The sequence below is a fragment of the Triturus cristatus genome, chromosome 7 (genome assembly GCF_964204655.1).
Source record: "Triturus cristatus chromosome 7, aTriCri1.1, whole genome shotgun sequence".
Lineage (NCBI taxonomy): Eukaryota > Metazoa > Chordata > Amphibia > Caudata > Salamandridae > Triturus > Triturus cristatus.
The window spans coordinates 1,167,482,043-1,167,502,094 of NC_140590.1; the positions used below are offsets into that span (position 1 = coordinate 1,167,482,043).

The following is a 20,052-nucleotide window of genomic DNA, read 5'->3' on the forward strand; positions in this document are numbered from 1 at the left end:
TTAATGGCAGCATTGCACTTACAGTACCCAGGAATGGACCTGGGTACTGTAGGGGTACAGGGCTCATGTACCTGTACCCTCACCACTGGCATAGTACACCCAGCTAGAGGGGTGGCTGATGTATGCCAGGGCAGTGTTTGTGGGCATGGCACACAGGGATGTGTGCCATGTCGACTCTGTTTTGTTCTGTACCAAGACACTCCGCCTGTAACGGCAGTGTGTGTGTCCGGGTACAGGCCTCTAAGGGTGGCACAATAAGTGCTGCAGCCCTTAGGGGGCTTCTCTGGTCACAGTGCCCTGGGTACCTATGGTACCATTTACCAGGGGCTGACATGTGGCCAGAGATGCCAATTGGGTTTAGGCTTCAATGCAGTTTTAGGGAAGGAACACAGGCCCATGGCACCTGATTGGCAGGAGCCCAGGGCCCACTCAGTCAAAGTACATCAGCAATTCAGCAAAAATTGGGGGCATACTATGAAAGAAAGATGACACTTTCTCACCGAGGTGCTTTGTGGTACAAGTTAAACAAGCATTTGGCAAAGCCAAAAACAAAAAATGATAGCAATTTCCCTTTTTGATAATTACAGCAGTGTGTGCCTTCACAGCAGACCCATAAACTACTTCCTACGAAATCCTCTTCCAAACCATGTCAATTCAGCGCAGTATAACGCGCACAGCCTTTTGGGCAGCTAACAGACGCGCTCGGTGGGAATATGTGCTCTAGTAGGCAATCAACCCAGAGGGGCACTCCTTGCGAATAGCGTTACCAGATAGCATATTGTGTGGCGTTCAAAGGGCTGCGTATACCACTGAAGCTATGCGAGCGGGGGGCAACGTCTCGGGACACAGCCTGGAGGGGCATCCCACGGCATCTAACCCTTCCATAGCGCTGTTGCACAGCCTTCCGAGGCTCCCTGCGGCATCGCTGGAGGTGGCTGCGGCGTGGTGCACGTCACCACTTCGGCGTACTCTCTCCTGCAGGTTTCCACCTCGGGGAATGTTGAGTCTACGCTGGTCTGACTCAGAGCGGTTGAGGCCTTTTCGTAGGTCGTCGACGCCGGCTCGACTCAGACGGTCACGACCTTTTCGGAGGTCGCCGGCTCGACTCGGGTGTTCGAGGCCTTTTCGGAGGTCGCAGACGCTTGCTCCACTCCCCAGTTTAGGCCTTTTCAGGGGTCTCCGACACCGGCTCAACGCCGATCGACGTCGGTACTGTCTCCAGCTTTAGTGGTGGAGGATGTGGTCGCGGTGGGATCACCACCCCCTGATTCATTTCCCTGCTCTCCAGAGCAGGCGCCAGTGGAGCATTGACCTACTCATCCTGCTGAGCCTCCAAGTGGCCGGTTTAGCATGCGTCCATCACCTACTGATGTCTTGCTTTCACTGTCTCGCTGGGCCGCGGAGGCTAGTGGGACGTTCGTCGGGACTGTTTGCAGGGCTGCAGACACAGTTTACGGATGGAGCCGCCCTCAGTCTCTAGTCCTTCGAAGCCTTTGCTGGTTGTTCTCCACCAAGGCGCGGGGAACATGGAACCATTGTTACCTTTTGCGGAATCATTATTTGACCTTCTTGGAAGGTGGGCACGGCCCTCCACGGGGGACCCTGTGGATCGTGCTGTGGCACATCGGCCGGCTCCAATTGATCCCGCCTGTTTGACCCTCCATCCTGGAGCTGGAGGACTTGTGCTTCAGGCAGCTCTTTCTGTGACTCCTGTTCCGTTGCATCCTCCCACTCGGGAGTCTCGGTGGTTGGAGTCATCTGGCAGTGATGTGTTTGCATCCGCCAGCTCGGGACTCCAGTCCCTCAACACGTTGTGGATATGGTGCACTTTTCAATTCGGTCTGCCATGGACACCACAGACACTGTGGGTCGTACTATGGCCAGGTCGGTTGCCATACGCCGCCACCCGTGGTGGCGTTTTCCCAGAGTATGTTCAGGAGCGGCTTAAAGATATACCATTTAATGAGGTCTCTCATTTGGATGCCCATGCTGATTCGGCAGTCGGGCCCCTCCTGTATATGTATCTCCTTTCTGTTGCCTGTTGTGGGCCGCAGATGTTCTGGGTTGTGTGGCTGCTTAGCCGTGGTTTATTATTCTGGTACAGCTGGTTAAGCTGTGTTTACCTTTCTTTTGAGCCTCTGCTACGAGCTTGTCTCAAGAGGGACCCTTCTTTTGTAGGGCTGTGCCTTACCCTATGTGGGGTATTTGTTGGCAATCATATGGCTACTCTTCTTTGCCCAGGAACTTTTGGCGCGCACATACTCTTCCTACTGTTGTAGGCTGTCTCCTCTGGTGAGATCCATAGAATTGGTTTCTCTCCAAGTGTTACCATTGGTTGTCTACAGTTGGTCTGTAATACATCCCCTCCTCCGTAGGGGGTTTTATCACCCTGGTGTGTTCCTACAACATCGCTGCACACTTCTTGCATGTCTATCAGTGGACATGCGCCCCTGGAAGGCGGGGGGGGGGGGGGGGGGGGGGGGGGGTCTTCCCTGGCACGGTCTCCAGTTCCTTGCTTCTTGCAGGACACAGGGTCTGGTTTGTCCCTTCCCTTCCTGTCCTGTGCGTAGTCCTAGTTCTCAAGGAGTGGCTCTGGTCTATGCCTTTCTGCCTCTAGATCTGTGCTCCACCCCTGATGTTTTTCTGGGTGTGAGTTCTTACTCCCATTATGGCACAGGTGCTTCTTTAAGTGGCATTACTCTGTGTGTATTCTTCTCGATGTTCTCTATTTTGGTAGATGGAGTCGGTCTTAGGCGATGTAGGCTTTTGGTGCCAGGCTTCCGTCTGTGCTTTCTTTCTATCCTTTGTGGGCAGTCTTGTGGTCTGTTTCCGCTGTCTCACGGGGGACCAGGATTCTTTCCCCTCGGGGACCTGTTATTTTTCTCTGCATTCTTACCTGTTATACAGTACACCGGTGCCATGGTGCCGCTTGCATTACTCCCCTATTTCGGATTTAGTCACTCTACGTACTTGTGTCGACTTTCCTGTCTCTTGTGTGAATATCGTGGATTCTATACGCCACTGGGGTGCTCGTATACTAAGTCTTTTTTGCCTTAGTGTCAGACATTCTTGCTTACTCTTTCCTTCGGGTTAGTGCCCTCTGTGTGTTCATAGCCTTGCAGGTTATCAAATCACATTGGTGCCTTTTAATTCGTTTGGCTGCATGCCTACCTCCTGAGCTTCTGCTCAAATGGTGGCTGCTCTGTCTCTGTTGGCACTAGGCTCTGGGCTCGGCCCTGCCACTGTTGTCACATGTCCTAGGCAGCACACATTCAGGTGTTTTTTCTTCCACCCACGGGCCTCATGCTGTGGCTTTGGTTCTTGGGCAGACAGTCTTCTGACTGTCCCCTGTGGCTTCCACTGTGGTGTGTGTTCAGGCGGTCTGCTCTACCGTTGTCATGTTGTTTTGACCATTGGTACTTCGTTCCTCTTGGGCTATAGGAACCGATGCCTGGGTCCTTCTTTGAAGGTCTCGCTGCATTGTTTCTTACGTTGGTACGGAACTTTCTAGTTATGTTTTCCTTTTGTCTGTGTCTGGGCGAAAGAGGTCTTGCACCGTTCCTTGTTGGATTTTGTGTCTTCACCATCCCTTGTTCATGCTCCTTAAGGTGGGTCATGGGTCTGATGCCCGTTGTCCTGGCATTGCGGTTTCCACCTTTTTGTCGTCAGCCTCTTGACAAATATGTTCTCCTGGAACTTGATGGTTGTTTTGCAGACCCTCCTCCTATGGGATATGACTTTGGTATCTATTCTAAGTTAAGGAATCTGCGGCTAGATGTCTATCAGATGGAAGAGTTACTTCTGTAGTAGGGGATCTCTGTGTATAGTCATAATCTAGTGAATAGTCCCGCCCATGTGCGTGGACCCCGGAGCAATAAAAAATAATCTCTAAAAGGTGACAAATCATGCAGACCTGCATACACCTTTAAGAGAGAATTTAGTTTAAAGACAGATAATGCAGCCTATACCCACAGGCTACACTGTCCAGTACTTCAACTAGAATTCCACCAACATCCACAAACAGCACTGCCTGTCTAGTTTTTCTCCACATAGGAAAAAACCCTGCCTCTACCAGCAAAAGCCTCTGGAATGATAGAGAGGAAGGAGTGGACAGACAAGCCCCATAGGCTGCCATTATGTGGCTTAGAACAGGATACTGTGCCTTTAAGAAAACTTTCCAGATTTCCAGAACTTTCCCCAGTATCCCAGAATGCCCAGCAGGTCCCATTTACTTTCAGTTCTTTTTTCCGGCTCCTCCTAGCAGGACCCTGGAGCATTGAGCTCTCCCTTTTTCAAGGGTTTATTGGAGATTTTGTCAATTTTTGTCACTTTTTCAAGTGTAGTAGCTGGTACTGTCAACATGCCTGGCTTGTTCGACAAGTGCCCGGAATGTGGTAGAAAGAAGGCTAAAACTGATCCACACGAGGTGTGTATAGGTTGCCTTCCCCAGTCCCACGTGCCTGAAGACTGTACCATCTGCCACTCGTTCTCAGCCAGGACCCTGAGGGACAGAATGAAAATCAGGCTTCAAGTTCTGGAGGAGAGAAGACTGAAGGCACCAGGTGGGTCTGGAGGGGCTGATTTGGCCCATACTGAGGCCTCTGGGGGGCTCCCCAGAGGCAGGAAGACCAGTAAGCGCTCCCACTCCCCGTCGACGTCGAGGAGGATGACCACCGTCTGTTCGCCGTCTCCCCAGGGCTCTGGGGAGAAGCGGCGTCGACGATCGGCGTCGAGGGACCTGAACAGGCCACCATCGACTACATCGGCATCGTCTGCGACGACGCCGTCCTCGGCGCCGTCCAGCAGTAGGCGTCGATCGGACCCGGCGTCGGCGCTCGCCGTCGAGGGGAGTTCGCCGTCGATGAATAGGAGACGGTCGACGTCGCCGCCGAAGAGGAGATCGGCGTCGAGACGCTCGAGGTCGAGGAGATCGCCGTCGAGGCACAGGTCGCCGTCGAGGCGAAGGTCGCCGTCGAGGCGAAGGTCGCCGTCGAGGCGAAGGTCGCCGTCGAGGCGAAGGTCGCCGTCTAGGAAGAGAGAGTCACCGGACTCGGTGTACTCTGTGGTGTATACGCCTCCTCGGATGCCTCTGTCACCTCCTCCCCTCCCACCGCCTCCGACTCCGCCACCACCACCACCAACGCCACCGCCTCCACAGCCGCGGGCACTGCCTCCGCCGCCCCCCCCCCCCTCGGTCGCTGCCACGCACTCCAGTGGGACCGCCGCCGGTTCCCCCGCGGTCGGTTTCCCTTCCGAGGTACCCGACTCCGCAGCAGGGAACCCCGAAGCCACGACGCCCGCGGTCGCCGGGACCGGCTAGACCGGCGGACAGGCCGAAGCCGAAGAGGTCGCGCTCCCGCCCTCACAGGAGGAGAAGGTCACGGAGCCGTGGACGGTCATCGTCGGACTCAGGGCGACGCCGTAGGAGGCACAGGTCCAGGTCGCACATGCGCTCCTCGACCAGAGACTTTTCCCCGACGCTGTCGGACTCACCGGGGACTAGGGTGTCTCCGGTGGACGATTTGGTCTCTTTCCAGGAGGTGCTGTTGAGAGGGGCAGCAAAGTTGGGTATCACGGTGACGGTTCCAACACCCACGACATCCGTGATATTCGAGACGCTTCATAAGAAACATCTGTCTCGCCCTCTACTGCCTCTTGTACCAGGACTGGTGGAACCCGCGTTGGAGCTGTTCCTCACTCCCGCAACGACGAAGGCCGCCCCTTCCAGGCTCATGAAAAAGTATAGGGCCCCGGAGTCGGACCCTACCTTTTTGAGAGTGGACCCGAAGCCGGATTCGGTCATCGTGACGGCGGCGAGGAAGCAACATGCGACCGCCCCTTCGTCGACGGTCCCGCCGGACAAGGAAAGCCGCTGGCTGGACTCTGCGGGCAGGAAGGTGTGTGGGACCGCCGCCACCACCATGAAGGCGGCGAGTGCAGGGGCTTTGTTGGGCCGTTACGACCGGGCCCTGTGGGAGTCCCTGCAGCAGTATGTGGACCTGCTGCCCCGGGACAAGAAGGAGGACTTCTTGGAGACAGTGCGCGAAGGCATGCTGGTTTCTAATCAGGTGATCGGCACAGCGGCGGATGTATCCTTGCTGGCCGCCCACGCATACTGTCATGGCGTCCACCAGAGGCGGCATTCGTGGCTGCGACTGACGTCCCTCAAGCCAGAGGCGCAGCAAAGAGTGGCCAACCTGCCCTTCTCGGGGGAAGCGCCCGTTCCAAAGGCGGTTCGGGTCTTCGGGCAGAGGGCGTGGGCAGGGTTCGGGACAGCAGCAGCAACAGCAGCAGTTCCGCAAGCCCTTCCAGAAGCGCCAGAGGGGTAGAGGAGGCCAGCAGGCTGCCACCACTACCAAGGGCCCGGCCGGGTCTCGGCCCTGAGCGGTTACTTCCCCCTCAACCGTTACCCACTCCAGTGGGGGGAAGCATTCAATTTTTTCCGGCAGAGTGGAGAAAAATTACTCCGGACAAGTGGGTGCTGAATATTGTTTGCAATGGATACAGTCTTCGGTTTATCAGCCCGCCTCCAGCGATTCCGCCGGTCAGCTCTCGATTCCAGCTGAGAGAGCTCCAGGCGGAGGCAGACATCTTGTTAAGAAAAAAGGCGGTAGAAGAGGTACCTCTGTCTCAAAGGGGAAGTGGTCTGTACTCTCGGTTCTTCCTCGTTCGCAAGAAGGACAAGAACGAGTTCAGGCCCATTCTGGATTTGCGACAGGCAAACAAATGGATTCGCAGAGAGAAGTTTCGCATGCTATCGTTGCACCAGATTTACCCTCAGCTGCAACGGGGAGACTGGCTCTGTGCCATAGATCTACAGGATGCGTACTTCCATGTGCCCATAGCACGGAAGCATAGGAAGTTCCTGCGATTCCAAGTCGGCGCCAATCACTATCAATACACAGTACTGCCATTCGAGCTAAAGTCTGCGCCCAGGACCTTCTCGAAGTGCATGGCGGTGGTGGCGGCACACCTGCGGAGGAACAAGGTGTTTGTCTACCCGTATCTGGACGATTGGCTGATCAAGGCTTCATCCTTCTCGGAAGCGCAAGATCCCTTCCGATGGACGTGCGCTCTCTTGCACAAGCTGGGGTTACACGTCAACATGTCCAAATCGGTCACGACTCCGGTCCAGTGCATACAGTACCTGGGGGCCTCCATCGATACGCGGTCAGCAAGCGTGTCTCCTTCGGAGGAGAGACGGTTATCACTCCTTCGGAAGGCTCAGGACCTCAGGACTGCTCCATCGACGACAGTGAGGAAGGTGTCTTCTCTACTGGGATCCATGGCCTCCTGTATCTTCCTCACGCCTCACGCACGGCTACACATGAGACCACTGCAGGAGTGCTTGGAGGATCAGTGGGATCAGAGGACAGGCTCTTGGGACGACAGGATACGACTGTCGCTGCATGCTCTTCAGTCTCTGAAGTGGTGGTGTTCGGCGGAAAACCTCCTCAAGGGGGTTCCCTTCCACAAGGACATTCCCGCGACGAGTGTAGTGACGGATGCTTCTCTCCAGGGCTGGGGAGCGCATTCCGGGGACTTGCAGATTCAAGGAAAGTGGTCTCCTTTGGAATCGACGTACCACATCAATTTCCTGGAACTCAGATCTGTCTTCCTGGCACTGAAGGCCTTCCTTCCGTCCTTCCAGACCAACTCGCTGCTGATACAGACGGACAATACAACCACGATGTATTACCTCAACAAGCAGGGGGGGTCGAGATCGCGCACTCTGTCGCAGGAGGCGCAGGCGATCTGGCGCTGGCTGCTGGCCCGAGGACTGACTATTACGGCCACGCATCTGCCAGGGGTGCAGAATGCTCAGGCGGACGCCTTGAGCAGGCTGATGCAGGAAAACCACGAATGGGTCATAAACGACGAAGTACTAGGAGAAGTCTTCGCAAGGTGGGGGACTCCAGACGTAGATCTGTTCGCCACCGCCGAAAACAGCAAATGCCGAGACTTCGCATCCAGGTACTACCAGCGGGGGGCGCTGGGGAATGCACTATGGATCGATTGGTCGAACAGCTTTCTGTACGCTTTTCCACCCATTCCCCTGATTCCGGCGGTGCTCATCAAGCTGTCCCAGTCCAGGGCGCGGATGGTCCTGATCGCCCAGGAGTGGCCCAGACAGTGGTGGTTCACGGACCTTCTTCACCGGTCTCTCCTTCCTCACATGCGGTTGCCGTGCAGGCTGGACCTTCTCACGAAGTTCGTGGGGCGGATGGTGCACCCCAACCTCTCGTCTTTGAGTTTGGCGGCATGGCTCCTGAAATAGTGCAATATGGCCATCTGAATCTACCAGACGATTGTATGGACATACTGAAGGAGTCTAAACGACCTTCCACTAGGACATCCTATGCTTACAAGTGGAAGAGGTTCTGTATCTGGTGTAAGTCCAAGAACTTTGATCCGACAACATGTAAGGAAGATGTCATCCTTCCATACCTTTTACATCTGGCGCAGTCTGGCCTTAATTTCCATTCCATTAAGGTTCATCTGGCTTCTTTGACTGCTTACAGGAAATGCCCTTCACAGACTTCCTTCTTTCAGATCCCTGTGGTCAAGGATTTTTTGGAAGGCTTGAAGAAAGTGTTTCCTCCCGTCAGACTTCCCTCGCCTTCCTGGGACTTGAATGTGGTGCTGTCCAGACTGATGAAGGAGCCTTTTGAACCCATTCACAAGGCTTCATTGCAGCACCTATCCTGGAAGGCGGCGTTCCTAGTGGCCATTACATCGGCCCGCAGGGTGAGTGAACTTCAGGCATTATGTTGTCAAGAACCTTAGACTGTATTTCATGCTGCTAAGGTTGTGATGCGTACTCACCCTAAATTTCTTCCTAAGGTTATCTCTGATTTTCATGTCAACCAGACCATAACTTTACCTACGTTCTTTCAGAATCCCTCTTCGCCAGCGGAAAGGTCTCTCCATTCCCTGGATGTTCGGAGGGTGTTGAAATTTTATCTGGATAAGACCAAGGATATTCGCAGGTCTGACCAATTGTTTGTTAATTATGGATCAGTCAGGACTGGTCTTGCGACCTCTAAGCAGTCCATTTCTAGGTAGATTGTGTCCTGCATACAATTGTGTTATCAAAAGGCTAATAAGACCTTAGGGGTTAAACCTAAGGCTCATTCCACCAGGGGCAAAGCTGCCACGACGGCTTTGCTGCGTAATGTTCCTATTGCGGAAATCTGCAAGGCGGCCACTTGGAAGTCGGTCCATACCTTTGCTGCGCATTACTGTCTGGACTCGGATGCCAGGGCAGATGCTCAGTTTGGGCAGGCTTCGCTGCGAAATTTGTTCGCACAGTAGTGGGTTTGTCTTGTTTGTTCTCCACCGCTGCTGTTGTGTGGGGATGGGCTTGCCATTCTATTCACTAGATTATGACTATACACAGAGATCCCCTACTACAGAAGGAGTAGTTTCTTTTCTGTAACTCCAGTTCTGTAGTAGGGGTATCTCTGTTATAGTCATAAGCGCCCGCCCTCCTCCCCGGTGGAGAGATATTTATTCATATGAAGAATGCTACAGGTCTGGCGTGCTACGCCTTCAAAAAGAACTGAAAGTAAATGGGACCTGCTGGGCATTCTGGGATACTGGGGAAAGTTCTGGAAATCTGGAAAGTTTTCTTAAAGTCACAGTATCCTGTTCTAAGCCACATAATGGCAGCCTATGGGGCTTGTCTGTCCACTCCTTCCTCTCTATCATTCCAGAGGCTTTTGCTGGTAGAGGCAGGGTTTTTTCCTATGTGGAGAAAAACTAGACAGGCAGTGCTGTTTGTGGATGTTGGTGGAATTCTAGTTGAAGTACTGGACAGTGTAGCCTGTGGGTATAGGCTGCATTATCTGTCTTTAAATTAAATTCTCACTTAAAGGTGTATGCAGGTCTGCATGATTTGTCACCTTTTAGAGATTATTTTTTATTGCTCCGGGGTCCACGCACATGGGCGGGACTATTCACTAGATTATGACTATAACAGAGATACCCCTACTACAGAACTAGAGTTACAGAAAAGAAACTACTCCTTACCTTTTGGTAGCGATATATCTGGCAGAGACAGTCTAGCCGCAGGTTCCTTAACGCCCGCCCATCCTCCCCACTCTGCGAAGACCTTTTCATATGGTGTCTTTCCACCTAGCCTCCCTCTTTCTGGTGGCTTTGGTCTTCCGGGGGTGTGCTCTCGCACCTCACTCTGGGGTAGGGTGTGTTCTACGTTAGGCCCTTCGGACTCCCCTCCGTCTAGTGATTGGTTGGCGGCGTCCTCTTGCGCCTTCCTTTGGCAGCTTTCGAGCCCTTTGTCTCTCCACTCCGTCCACGTTTTAAGGCGGTTCAGGTCTATACTTTTTACTACCTTATGTTTTCCTCCTGTGCTACTCACGCATTATTCTGTTTTTAATTCCCTCCCACCGCCCACACCTATGCCGCCCCTTACCCTGGCAGTCGGTTGGGTTGGGTTCTCTTGGTGCTATGGTTCTTCAGTCTCTGGAGTGTGTGTGGTGACCTTTCTATTGGTCGTTCACTTCTACTTCCTTGTCTAGCAACATGTTGCTTCAATATTGTGGTTCTTTTCATTTCCCTTCTGTGGTGACAAGCTGTGCCTCGCTTGTCATATCTTCTGTGCTGCTGTCGGTGCCCTCTCGTGGGGGGTACGGCTTGGCAATTTGTTGGGCCCTTGCTCGCCGCAAGTACTCTGTGGGCTCCCTTCAGCCCGTCCGGGTACTGGGTGCTTTTTCAATGATTTTATTCTTTTTTGACACACTTTTCCTGTGCTATCGCAGTTTTTTGCACGACTCCACGTTGTGGCGCGGAAAAGCTTCCTGTAGAAAACGGACGTCAGCACGCCGTGAGGGACTTGTATGGCTCCATTGACATCACTTCTGTGGACGATGTCAAGACTGAGCCGGGCGACGCCGCCTCCCGGCGTGAAGCGGTATTGCTGGGGAAAAAAGGATTTTCCCGATCCAGTCTGACGACTGGGAGGATATTCTAAGTTAAGAAATCTGCGGCTAGACTGTGTCTCTACCAGATATATTGTTACCGAAGGTAAGTAACTCTTCCGATGTGGCCACTGCACCTAGAGAGAAGCAAAATGTGTTGCAATGGCCTTGAACTATGTTCCTACTGGTAAAAGTGAAAATATGAAATATGCCACACTAACGTCCTCTTGTTCACATTTACACCCCATTGAACAAAGAAACCCATCGCATGCCTGCAATACAAATGCACAGTGTCGTGCTTTAAAATGGCGGCGCGTGAGATGCCAAGGTGACGAGCCTCCCTCGCCCAAAAATGAAAAGCGCCCATCAAGCGCCAAGGCTTGCGGTACTTTGGCGAGAGGAGGGAAATAAATGTATTCCTCGTGTGAATGCCAAGCAGCACACAGCGGTATGTGATAGGAGGTAGGTGGCTGCCCGTGGCGAAATGCGTTTGTAAACGCAATACGGCCACACCGATGGCTCATTTCCGCTCCACAAACAGCATTTCACTTCGTTTCACCTCAAATATAGCAGTGTTCATCTGCTGCTTAAAACAATCCCCCTCTAGGCTTTCAAAGATTGCACCCAATGTACACAGCGGAGTCGTGCGATTTACTGTCCTCCAATAAACCAGCAGTCGAGGCTGGAAAGCACGCATTAAATTGGTGTGTGGCATCGCTTTGTGCCGTGAGCGTGCACATCGGCTGTCCGGGCGCAAGCAGAGATCGCCAGAGAAGACACGCCAAGAGCTTGCATATCGGCTGTCCAGGAAAGTGCACATCTCCTGTCTCCCTTCGGACACAAAACTGACAACAATAGATCTCGCCAAGGCGAGCAGCGCATGCGCTGCGTCGCTAGGCAAGACCTAAAAAGGGGGGGGGGGGGCACGCTCTACAGCTTTCACACTTAGCTCAAAGCATATGGAGATGTGCCATACCTCAAAAGATGTATCTCCTTGCAGAACATCTCCCAGGAGTAAACCATCAGATTGCAGATATGCTCAGTCGTCAGACAACAGATCCACGAATGGGAGCTACATCCTCAAGTACTCGTTCGACACACACCTCAATGCAAAATGCCCAAACTTCGCGTCCAGGTATCCACACCCATTGTCCAAAGGCAATGCGCTATGGATGAATTCGTCGGGGAAATTTGCTTACGCTTTTCCACCTCTCCCGCTAACTCCATTAGTGGTTTGTAAGCTCAAGCAACATTCCCTCCCAATGATCCTAATTGCGCCCATATGGGCTCGACAACTATGGTACACAACCCTGTTGGAACTGTCAGTAGTTCCTCATCAAACGTTACACCTCGCCCCCAAGCTTCTCACTCAGAACCATGGAGAGATAAGACATCCAGATCCCAGTCAACTCAACCTTGCGATCTGGCACCTGTAATCTTAGAGTTTGGCTACCTTAATCTCCCGCCAGACTGCATGGACGTCATTAAAGAGGCTAGACGCCCTACCACAAGAGCATGCTATGCAGCAAAATGGAAATAATTTGCGATTTATTGTACTAACAATAAAATCAATAAGTTAGATGCTTTTACTCAAAACATAATTTGCTATCTGTCACACTTCCAACGTGCTTACTTAGCATATACAAATCTATACGATTACATCTTGCCGCAATAGCGTCTTACCTACAAAACAGGCAACACTTGTCTTTGTTTTGGGTACCCGCTATCAAAGCCTTTATGGAAGGACTCAAAAGAATCATTCCTCCTAGACTTCCACCCTCTCCTGTGTCGAATCTTAACATAGTCCTTACAAGTCTTATGGGCCCGCCATTTGAGCCTTTGCACAAATGCGAACTACAGTTTCTGACTTGGAAGGTAGCCTTCCTTATAGCCATCACATATCTTAGAAGAGTTGGTTAGCTCCAGGCACTAACCATACAAGAACCATTTTTACAAAATCACCACAATAAAGTGGTTCTTAGGACTAACCCAACATTTTTACCCAAAGTCGTTTCTGCCTTTCACCTCAACCAGTCTGTTGGGTTACCCGTGTTTTTTCCTCAACCAGACTCAGTAGCAGAACGCGCTCTAAACACATTAGATGTGAAAAGAGTGATACTTTATTGCATTGAAAGAACCAATTCTTTTAGGAGAACTAAACAACTTGGTTGCTTTTTCCCCACCACACAAAGGCAATCCCATTTCTAAAGCAGGCATTGCACAGTGGATAGTTGAGTGCATCCAAATATGCTACCTCAAGGCTAAACGCACCTTAGCAATTCTCCCTAGAGCACACTACACGCAAGCTAGGGGCTTCTTTGGCATTTTTAGGGAACATACCCTTAGGTGACTTCTGCAAGGCTGCAACATGGTCTACACCACACACATTCACAAAGCACTATTGTGTGATGTGTTAGCAAAACAACAAATTAGTGTGGGCCAGGCAGTTTTAAGAACACTATTTCAAACCACTGCAACAGATACAGGTTAGCCACCGCTGAGAAGATAACTGCTGTTTATGCTATGCTAACGCATATGATCTACAGCTTATATGCCTCGAACGGAAAATGCTACTTACCCAGTATGCATCAAAGCTGTAGATTCATATGCGCCTCCCCGCGTACCTTTATTTGTTGCAGTATTATCTTACTTAGATACCCTATACATGGACATCCCTTTTCTACTCTTACTAACTCCATCATCACCCTCACGGCAAAACAATCTGGGGATGAGTCGATGTCCATGCGCACTATCACCAAAGGGAGGCGTCGCCTACCTCGTGACTACAAAGATTTCTCAGAAGAAAAACAAAGTGCAAACATCTGGGCCCAACACCAGATGGCGATCTATGCTAATGCATATGAATCTACAGCTTTATATGCCAAGAACAGATGCATACTGGGTAAGTAACATTTTCCTTACTCAAAACCCTCTAACTTGCCCACCTAATGTAGGTATGAAAAGGCTTTGGTAGTTGATTTGGGTAATGCTAAACTAAGACTGGGATTTTGAAGAGATGGTGTTGAATTTTACTTGAGCTGTTGTAACAATGAAGACAGCCATTAAAATGAATGAGCACCACCTAGTACTAGTTTTGGTTAGTATGTTGTAGATGGTTAACCCTTATCTTTTAACTAGACAGTGAATTAATGCTGTTTGCAGCCAGTTTGATGATGATACAACGGTTCAGTCTGTCTTTACATAGTAATACTGTGTAGCTGTCGTCTTTGAAAATTGTTTATTTGTTCTTTCCCAGAGAAAGTTACTTACTAATGGACAGATTGTGTAGTCCAGGTCCCACTGCCCGAAGGCTTGACATGCACTTAGTCATGCATGGCAAGTGGACACACATTTTTAATGTCTTCTTAGGGTAGTAATGGAGGCAAAGGTCCACAGTTGTTCCTGGTTCCACATTAAATCATTCTTCTGATGTTCTAGCTAAATGTTAAGGAAAGATAAAAACAAAATGTGCGTTCAAAGCAGCAAAGTTGTCTAAAGTCTACAACATTTGAAATCATAGACTAGAAGTATATAGCCACACTTTCCGAGTGCTAACACTTGATACTTTATGGAGTCAGTCTTGCTGTACAGTTCCAATTCGTTCACATTTATCTTTATTGGATATATCCATGGTTTTGTATCTTTGCACCTCTGAGTGATACGTACCATGTTTATAAGGGAATACAGATGTTTGCCGAAAATAAAAGGGGATTGAAAGATTTAAAACTGCAGTCTACTGATGTTGCACTAGTTTCACATTTTTTTTCCACTCTTTCAGGGATCTCTTCTCAAAACATCCAGTCAGAGGATCTCCAGCAACTCCAACCCACAAACCTCTGGTGGCACACTGCAGTGGTCGTACATCAGTCGGAGATGACCGTGGACATGGCAGTAGTGATGTGCGTGACAGGGAGCGCAGCCGGGAACTTGCAGACCCAAGCAAAGACCACTACCTGTCAGAGCAGAAGCTGCGTGACACACATGCTATTGTAGAGAGTGGTCTGGTCAGACGCCTGGCCTCTGAAGATTCCAAAACTGTGGCCAGGGAGCATTCTCCATATGTCCGGACTCCTGTGAATGAAAGTGTCCGGCCCAACAGCAGGTCTAGCGTTAGCCGGGAGGCAACAGACCGTAAACCACAGCTAACGCCTGAACAGGCTTTGAGGAAGCATGATGTCAAAGTGAAAGAAGAGCGCAAAGAGGAGCCAGATGTGATCATGACTGGGTTTGAAATGGCGCAAGTTCAGCGTGCCAATAATGTCCTTCATGCAAGCCCCTTGCAGAACATTCCACATGGCCAGGCCGGAATGCACATACCCCTCCACATGTCTCCTGCTGGCATGCACTCTCTGAACACCTTGGCAATGTTTGACAGGCCTAGAGCTATGGCACCATACCTCAGCATGGGACATGTCATGGGAGTAGGAGAGCGTTTCCCACACGCCTCTTTTGCCCTCGAGGCGTGGAGGGAGCCCTACCGCAGCAACTTGGAGATGCATCGCAGAGAGCTGCTGAGCAGAGAGCTGGCCCTTCGCTCAGATTCTTTGCAGCGTCTTGCCGCTCCACGCTACTTCGAGCATGAGCAGGCCTTCAGAGATCGGGAGCCTGAGCGTGCCGCTGCTGCTGCACTGATGGACGAAAGAGCGCACATGTTTCGAGAAGACTATGAGCGGGCCCGTCTATATGGGCTGCCCCACTCTGCCTTGGAAGCCCACCTTCCACATCACACTATAATGGCAAGTCTTGGGGGACACCTGTATTCTCGAATTAACCCCACCATGGGCCACCCAAACAGCCTTCTCAGTAAGACTCCTCCGATCAACCTGCTGAGTGCCCCACCTCCTCTTATTCCCTCCACAAGTACGCGACCTGGCTCACCACCACGCAGGACCACACCCCATGCCGCAGAGTTGCGGGACCTCTCGGCACTATATAAGGACAGGGAATCCAGATAATAGCGTCCCCTGCCTTTGTCTGTTCTCAGTAATATTATTGTTATTATAATTAATATTATTATATGTATTTGGACTCTGAGCCTTGGGGTGGGGAAAAACAAGGCTTTTGGAAGTAATGTGTAAATATTTATATATTCAAACTCCGCAGCATCCCTGACTTTAAAGAAAATATTTTGTACATTTGTAAGGTTTGGGGTGTGATTTTAAGCACTGCATACACCTAATTTCCCTTGTTTTAATGTATTTCTCTTTTTTATTCCTGTATGTTTGTGTGAAGGGTTGCGCTCTTCCTCACCCCTTCACTGTATGTGTGTGAATGGTAAAAGAAACTGATGTAAATGAAATGGTGAGTGCTGGAGTAGGGGAGTGGTGGGAGAATGGGATGGTCCACCAGCCTTTCTCCCATCTCTTGTTCGCTCTCTGGGCCCATTTGTGACTTCATTAAATCCTAAAATGTCTATTATGTTTCTTTGACTGACTTCTGCACTGATGGTGAGGCTAACCAGAGGAAAGGGTAAAATATTTTCTGTGTTAATGATCCCACCAATTGGAGAACATGTGTTACCATCCAGCATCTGGGATCCCTTATTCTATATTGAAGTTTGCTATGAGTTCAGGTAAAATCTTCAAACCTGTAATCTTTTCATCTTGGCTGCTGAGGCTTTTCCACCCCCAGCTGCTGAGCCCTTTTTATGTTAGAGCCTACCCGACAGCGCAGCTATCTGGTTTGCTAAAGACCTCTTGGGGACGTTCAGAAAGCTTCCTTTGGAATGCGTTCTGCCCATTGCTTACCACTGGATTTGTGGTATGTATTTCATATTTTCTGGCTTTCTATTTGCTGACTTTGTTTTAGACTGTCCAGAGTGAGTTTGTCCTTTCCAAGGAGCAAAGCCTTTTCATACAGACTTCTCTTATATTCTTCCACAAGTGCTCCTTTCTGTAAACAGTCTTCTAAATCTGGTTATTGTCTTATCACATTTGCTGCGCATTCAGAGACGGAGGTCTAATGTGAGTCTGTCTTCCGAGGTAGCTTGGTGTTTACTTTTCTTTCTCTGACTTCAAAGTGAGAGGATTTGTTTGACAATCTTGCTGGATACTGGGACTAGGAAAGTTTTTTTTTATAGCACACATTTAAATTAACTGTTTAAGTATTTCAGAATATATCAAAATTAGAAACGCACAAACAAAGTACTTTGTTAATTTTGAAGTGTGTTGGAAACAAATACTTTTATATGATCAGAACAAACCAGTACACACACTAGGTGATGCAATTCCCAACTTCTAGTTAGTGTGCTGTATAGTTTTATTAGTAAAACTGTATGTCCGTGCAAATGTAATGATCATTTGAATTGAAAATGTGATGTCTGTAATTATAGTGTGCTACCACACCATGCATACTCCACGCCAATGCACTCTACTCTGCACCACGCCACTTTACACCACTACACTTCACTCTGCGCCACTCCATTCAAGGCCACTGCAATCTACTCTGCACAACTCCACTTTACGATACTCCACATCACTCTGCAGCAGTGCACTGTATGCCAATTCACTCTAAGCCAATGCAATTTATTTACTCTGCAACACTCAATGCTCATTTGCAGTGTCCTTGGGATTCTAAAGGTATGCTGGTTTGTAAATTCCACTGGAGGGACCGAGAAAATAGCCAGAATATATATATATATATGTGTGTGTTTTCACTCCTAAAAATGCCATCAACAAAAGGTTTGCTGTGCTAGGATGACTTTCTTCCCAGCTTTCAAGAACACGCAGAGTTGTATCAAAAATATTTGTTTCCCCACCTTTTTGACATTTTTCTTAGAGGTAGACCATTTTTCCTAGTTTTGTGGCTTGAACCTGTTTGCAGTTGAAACCGGTGCAAAACCCGTGGATGGTCCCGGGAAAGCTATACATTTCTGAAAAATACTCATTTCTGAATTCAGCAAGGGGTCCCCAAAGAATCTGTAAAAAAAAAAAAAAATGTAAAAAAAAGGATGAAAATGAGTTGGAAAACGCAGCCATTTTGTGACTATGGCTGATTTACAAAAGCAGCATACCATTTCATGTGATAGACCCTTTTGGTTGTAAGCATGAATGTATGTTTGTAGTGTCTCCATAAACCTGCGATATGCGGAGCCAACTGAGCTGCACCTTACAACACTTCTGCTAACTAGTGTTGGGCTCAGACTTAAAATGTTTTTATCAAGAATCTTTTTACTGCGGATGTGACGTCCAGTATCCACCAATTTTGTTATATTGATTTTTCCGACATCTGGTTTGGACAGGTTGCACCTGAGCACTATAGTAGGCTGGCTTTGTATATGCTATACCAAAAAGCGGTATAGTGTGCACAGAGTCCAGTGAGTCCCGAAAGGTATGTCAGAGGTGAAAGTAGATAGATAATACCTTACTCTCAATATAGAGGTAGCTGGGCTGAGCAGTTAAGCTCATCAGAAGGTAGTTTTAAGTACTTATTGTACACACTCTGGCAAGAAATGATAGTGCACACTCAAAGATTGAATCCAGACTAATTGGTTTGTATAAAAAGTTGTTACTTTATGTTCGAGGCATATGAGCTGCAGATTATACACTGTGCATAGATCACCATCTGGTGTTGGGCCCGGATGTTTGCAGTTTGTTTTTCCTCCTGGAAAGTCTTTGGAAGTCACGAGGTTGGTGACTCCTCCTTTGGTTCGTATTGCGCATGGGCTTCGGCTCCATCCTCAGATTGTTTTTTTCCGCCATCGGGCTCGGATGTAATACTTCGCGCTCCGGTTCAGAACTTTTCCAGTTCACCGATCGACGCAAAATCCTCGCTCATCGAGATCCTTCAGATAATAAATCATCTTAATCACCTTCTCTTCGGCACTTCTTCGATCCCGGTCGTCGACGGCGGCCTTCGGGCCTATTCCGGCTCCGGTCTCGGCTGATGGAAAGAACTCCCTTCAAGAAGTGCCCTCGATGTGGGTCCAGGTTTCCCCACACCGATCTTCATGAGGTGTGCAACCTCTGCCTCTCCCCTGAACATGAGGCCTGAGACTGTCCCGCCTGCACGTCTTTTCGATCTAAAAAGACTATTCGAGATCGACGGGCTAGACGCAACATGGCGCACTCCTCGACCTCTGCTCCAGTTGACATCTTCGGGGACGACGTCGAAGCTCCGGGATAGCAGAACATCGAAGAAGAGGACGACTACCTCATCAGTGCTTCCGAGGCAGACTACTCAGATGTGGAGGACATCACCCCGGCGCAGAGGGTCGTAGGTACAATACCCCCTCCCACGCCGATACCCAAAAAGGCTTCGGTCACCCTTTCGCCTTCGGGCCTAGGCAAGACCAAGGATACTGCTTCTCACACCCCACCTTCGGGCCCGGTAAAGAAGCCTATTAAGCCTTCCGGCAGCTTGGGCTCGAGCCAGCCTACCAGCGGTACTGAAAAACACCCTTCGGCACCGAAGAAAAGATCGGCCTCCACCTCCACACCGAACCCAGCACCAAAGCCTTCGGTGTCGAAACCTACCCTTCCGGTGCCGACCAAACATCACAAGGCCCTCGGCACCGACACTCCCGTGCCGAAGCCTTCTTCGGCACCGACCAAAAAATCGGAGGTCCCAAAGAAGCACGGCTTAGACAAACCTAAAAAGCCGTCTGCCCCGAAAACTTCGGCGCCGGCCGAACAACCAGTGTCGCAAGAACTTTTCACACCGGATCCTCTGCAAAAGACACTTACCAAGGATCCAAAAACTGGACATTTGACACAGTCTTCAAAAAAGAGACACTTAAACAAACCAGCTCCACCTCCACCTCCAAAGAGGAAGGACACTGCTACCTCCCCTTTCAGAGTGCCTTCCCCACCTCCTCCACCCCTCCACCTCTGCCTCATCGTTCTCCAACCTTGTCTCCAGTCCCAGTCGATCTAGAAGACCCTTATTATGATCCAGCAGATGTGCCACAAGACCCCACCCCTACTGGATCTCCAGACCCACGGGACGACTATAACAATCCGGACATCCCAGATGTCCCACAGGATGACCTTTAACCATCTAGGCCATCCCCGCCTGAAGATTCGTTAGGCTTTCATCACCTACTACAAAGGGCGGCACATTACCACGGGGTGGAGTTACATACTGACCCAGTGGAGGAAGATTTTCTCCTAGA

At 50.1% G+C, this 20,052-nt stretch overlaps 1 protein-coding gene across 3 annotated transcripts in view; it reads left to right on the top strand.

Annotated features, from left to right (window-relative positions):
- Positions 1-16,353, top strand: part of FBRS (fibrosin) — a 460,820-nt gene extending 444,467 nt beyond the window's left edge. For all 3 annotated transcript variants that reach the window (XM_085618447.1, XM_085618449.1, XM_085618448.1), the window contains exon 19: positions 14,719-16,353. In XM_085618447.1, coding sequence (XP_085474573.1) covers positions 14,719-15,895 — 1,177 coding nt within the window. In that variant the 3' untranslated portion in view covers positions 15,896-16,353. The remainder of the gene's footprint in view (positions 1-14,718) is intronic.
- The last annotated feature ends 3,699 nt before the right edge of the window (positions 16,354-20,052 follow it).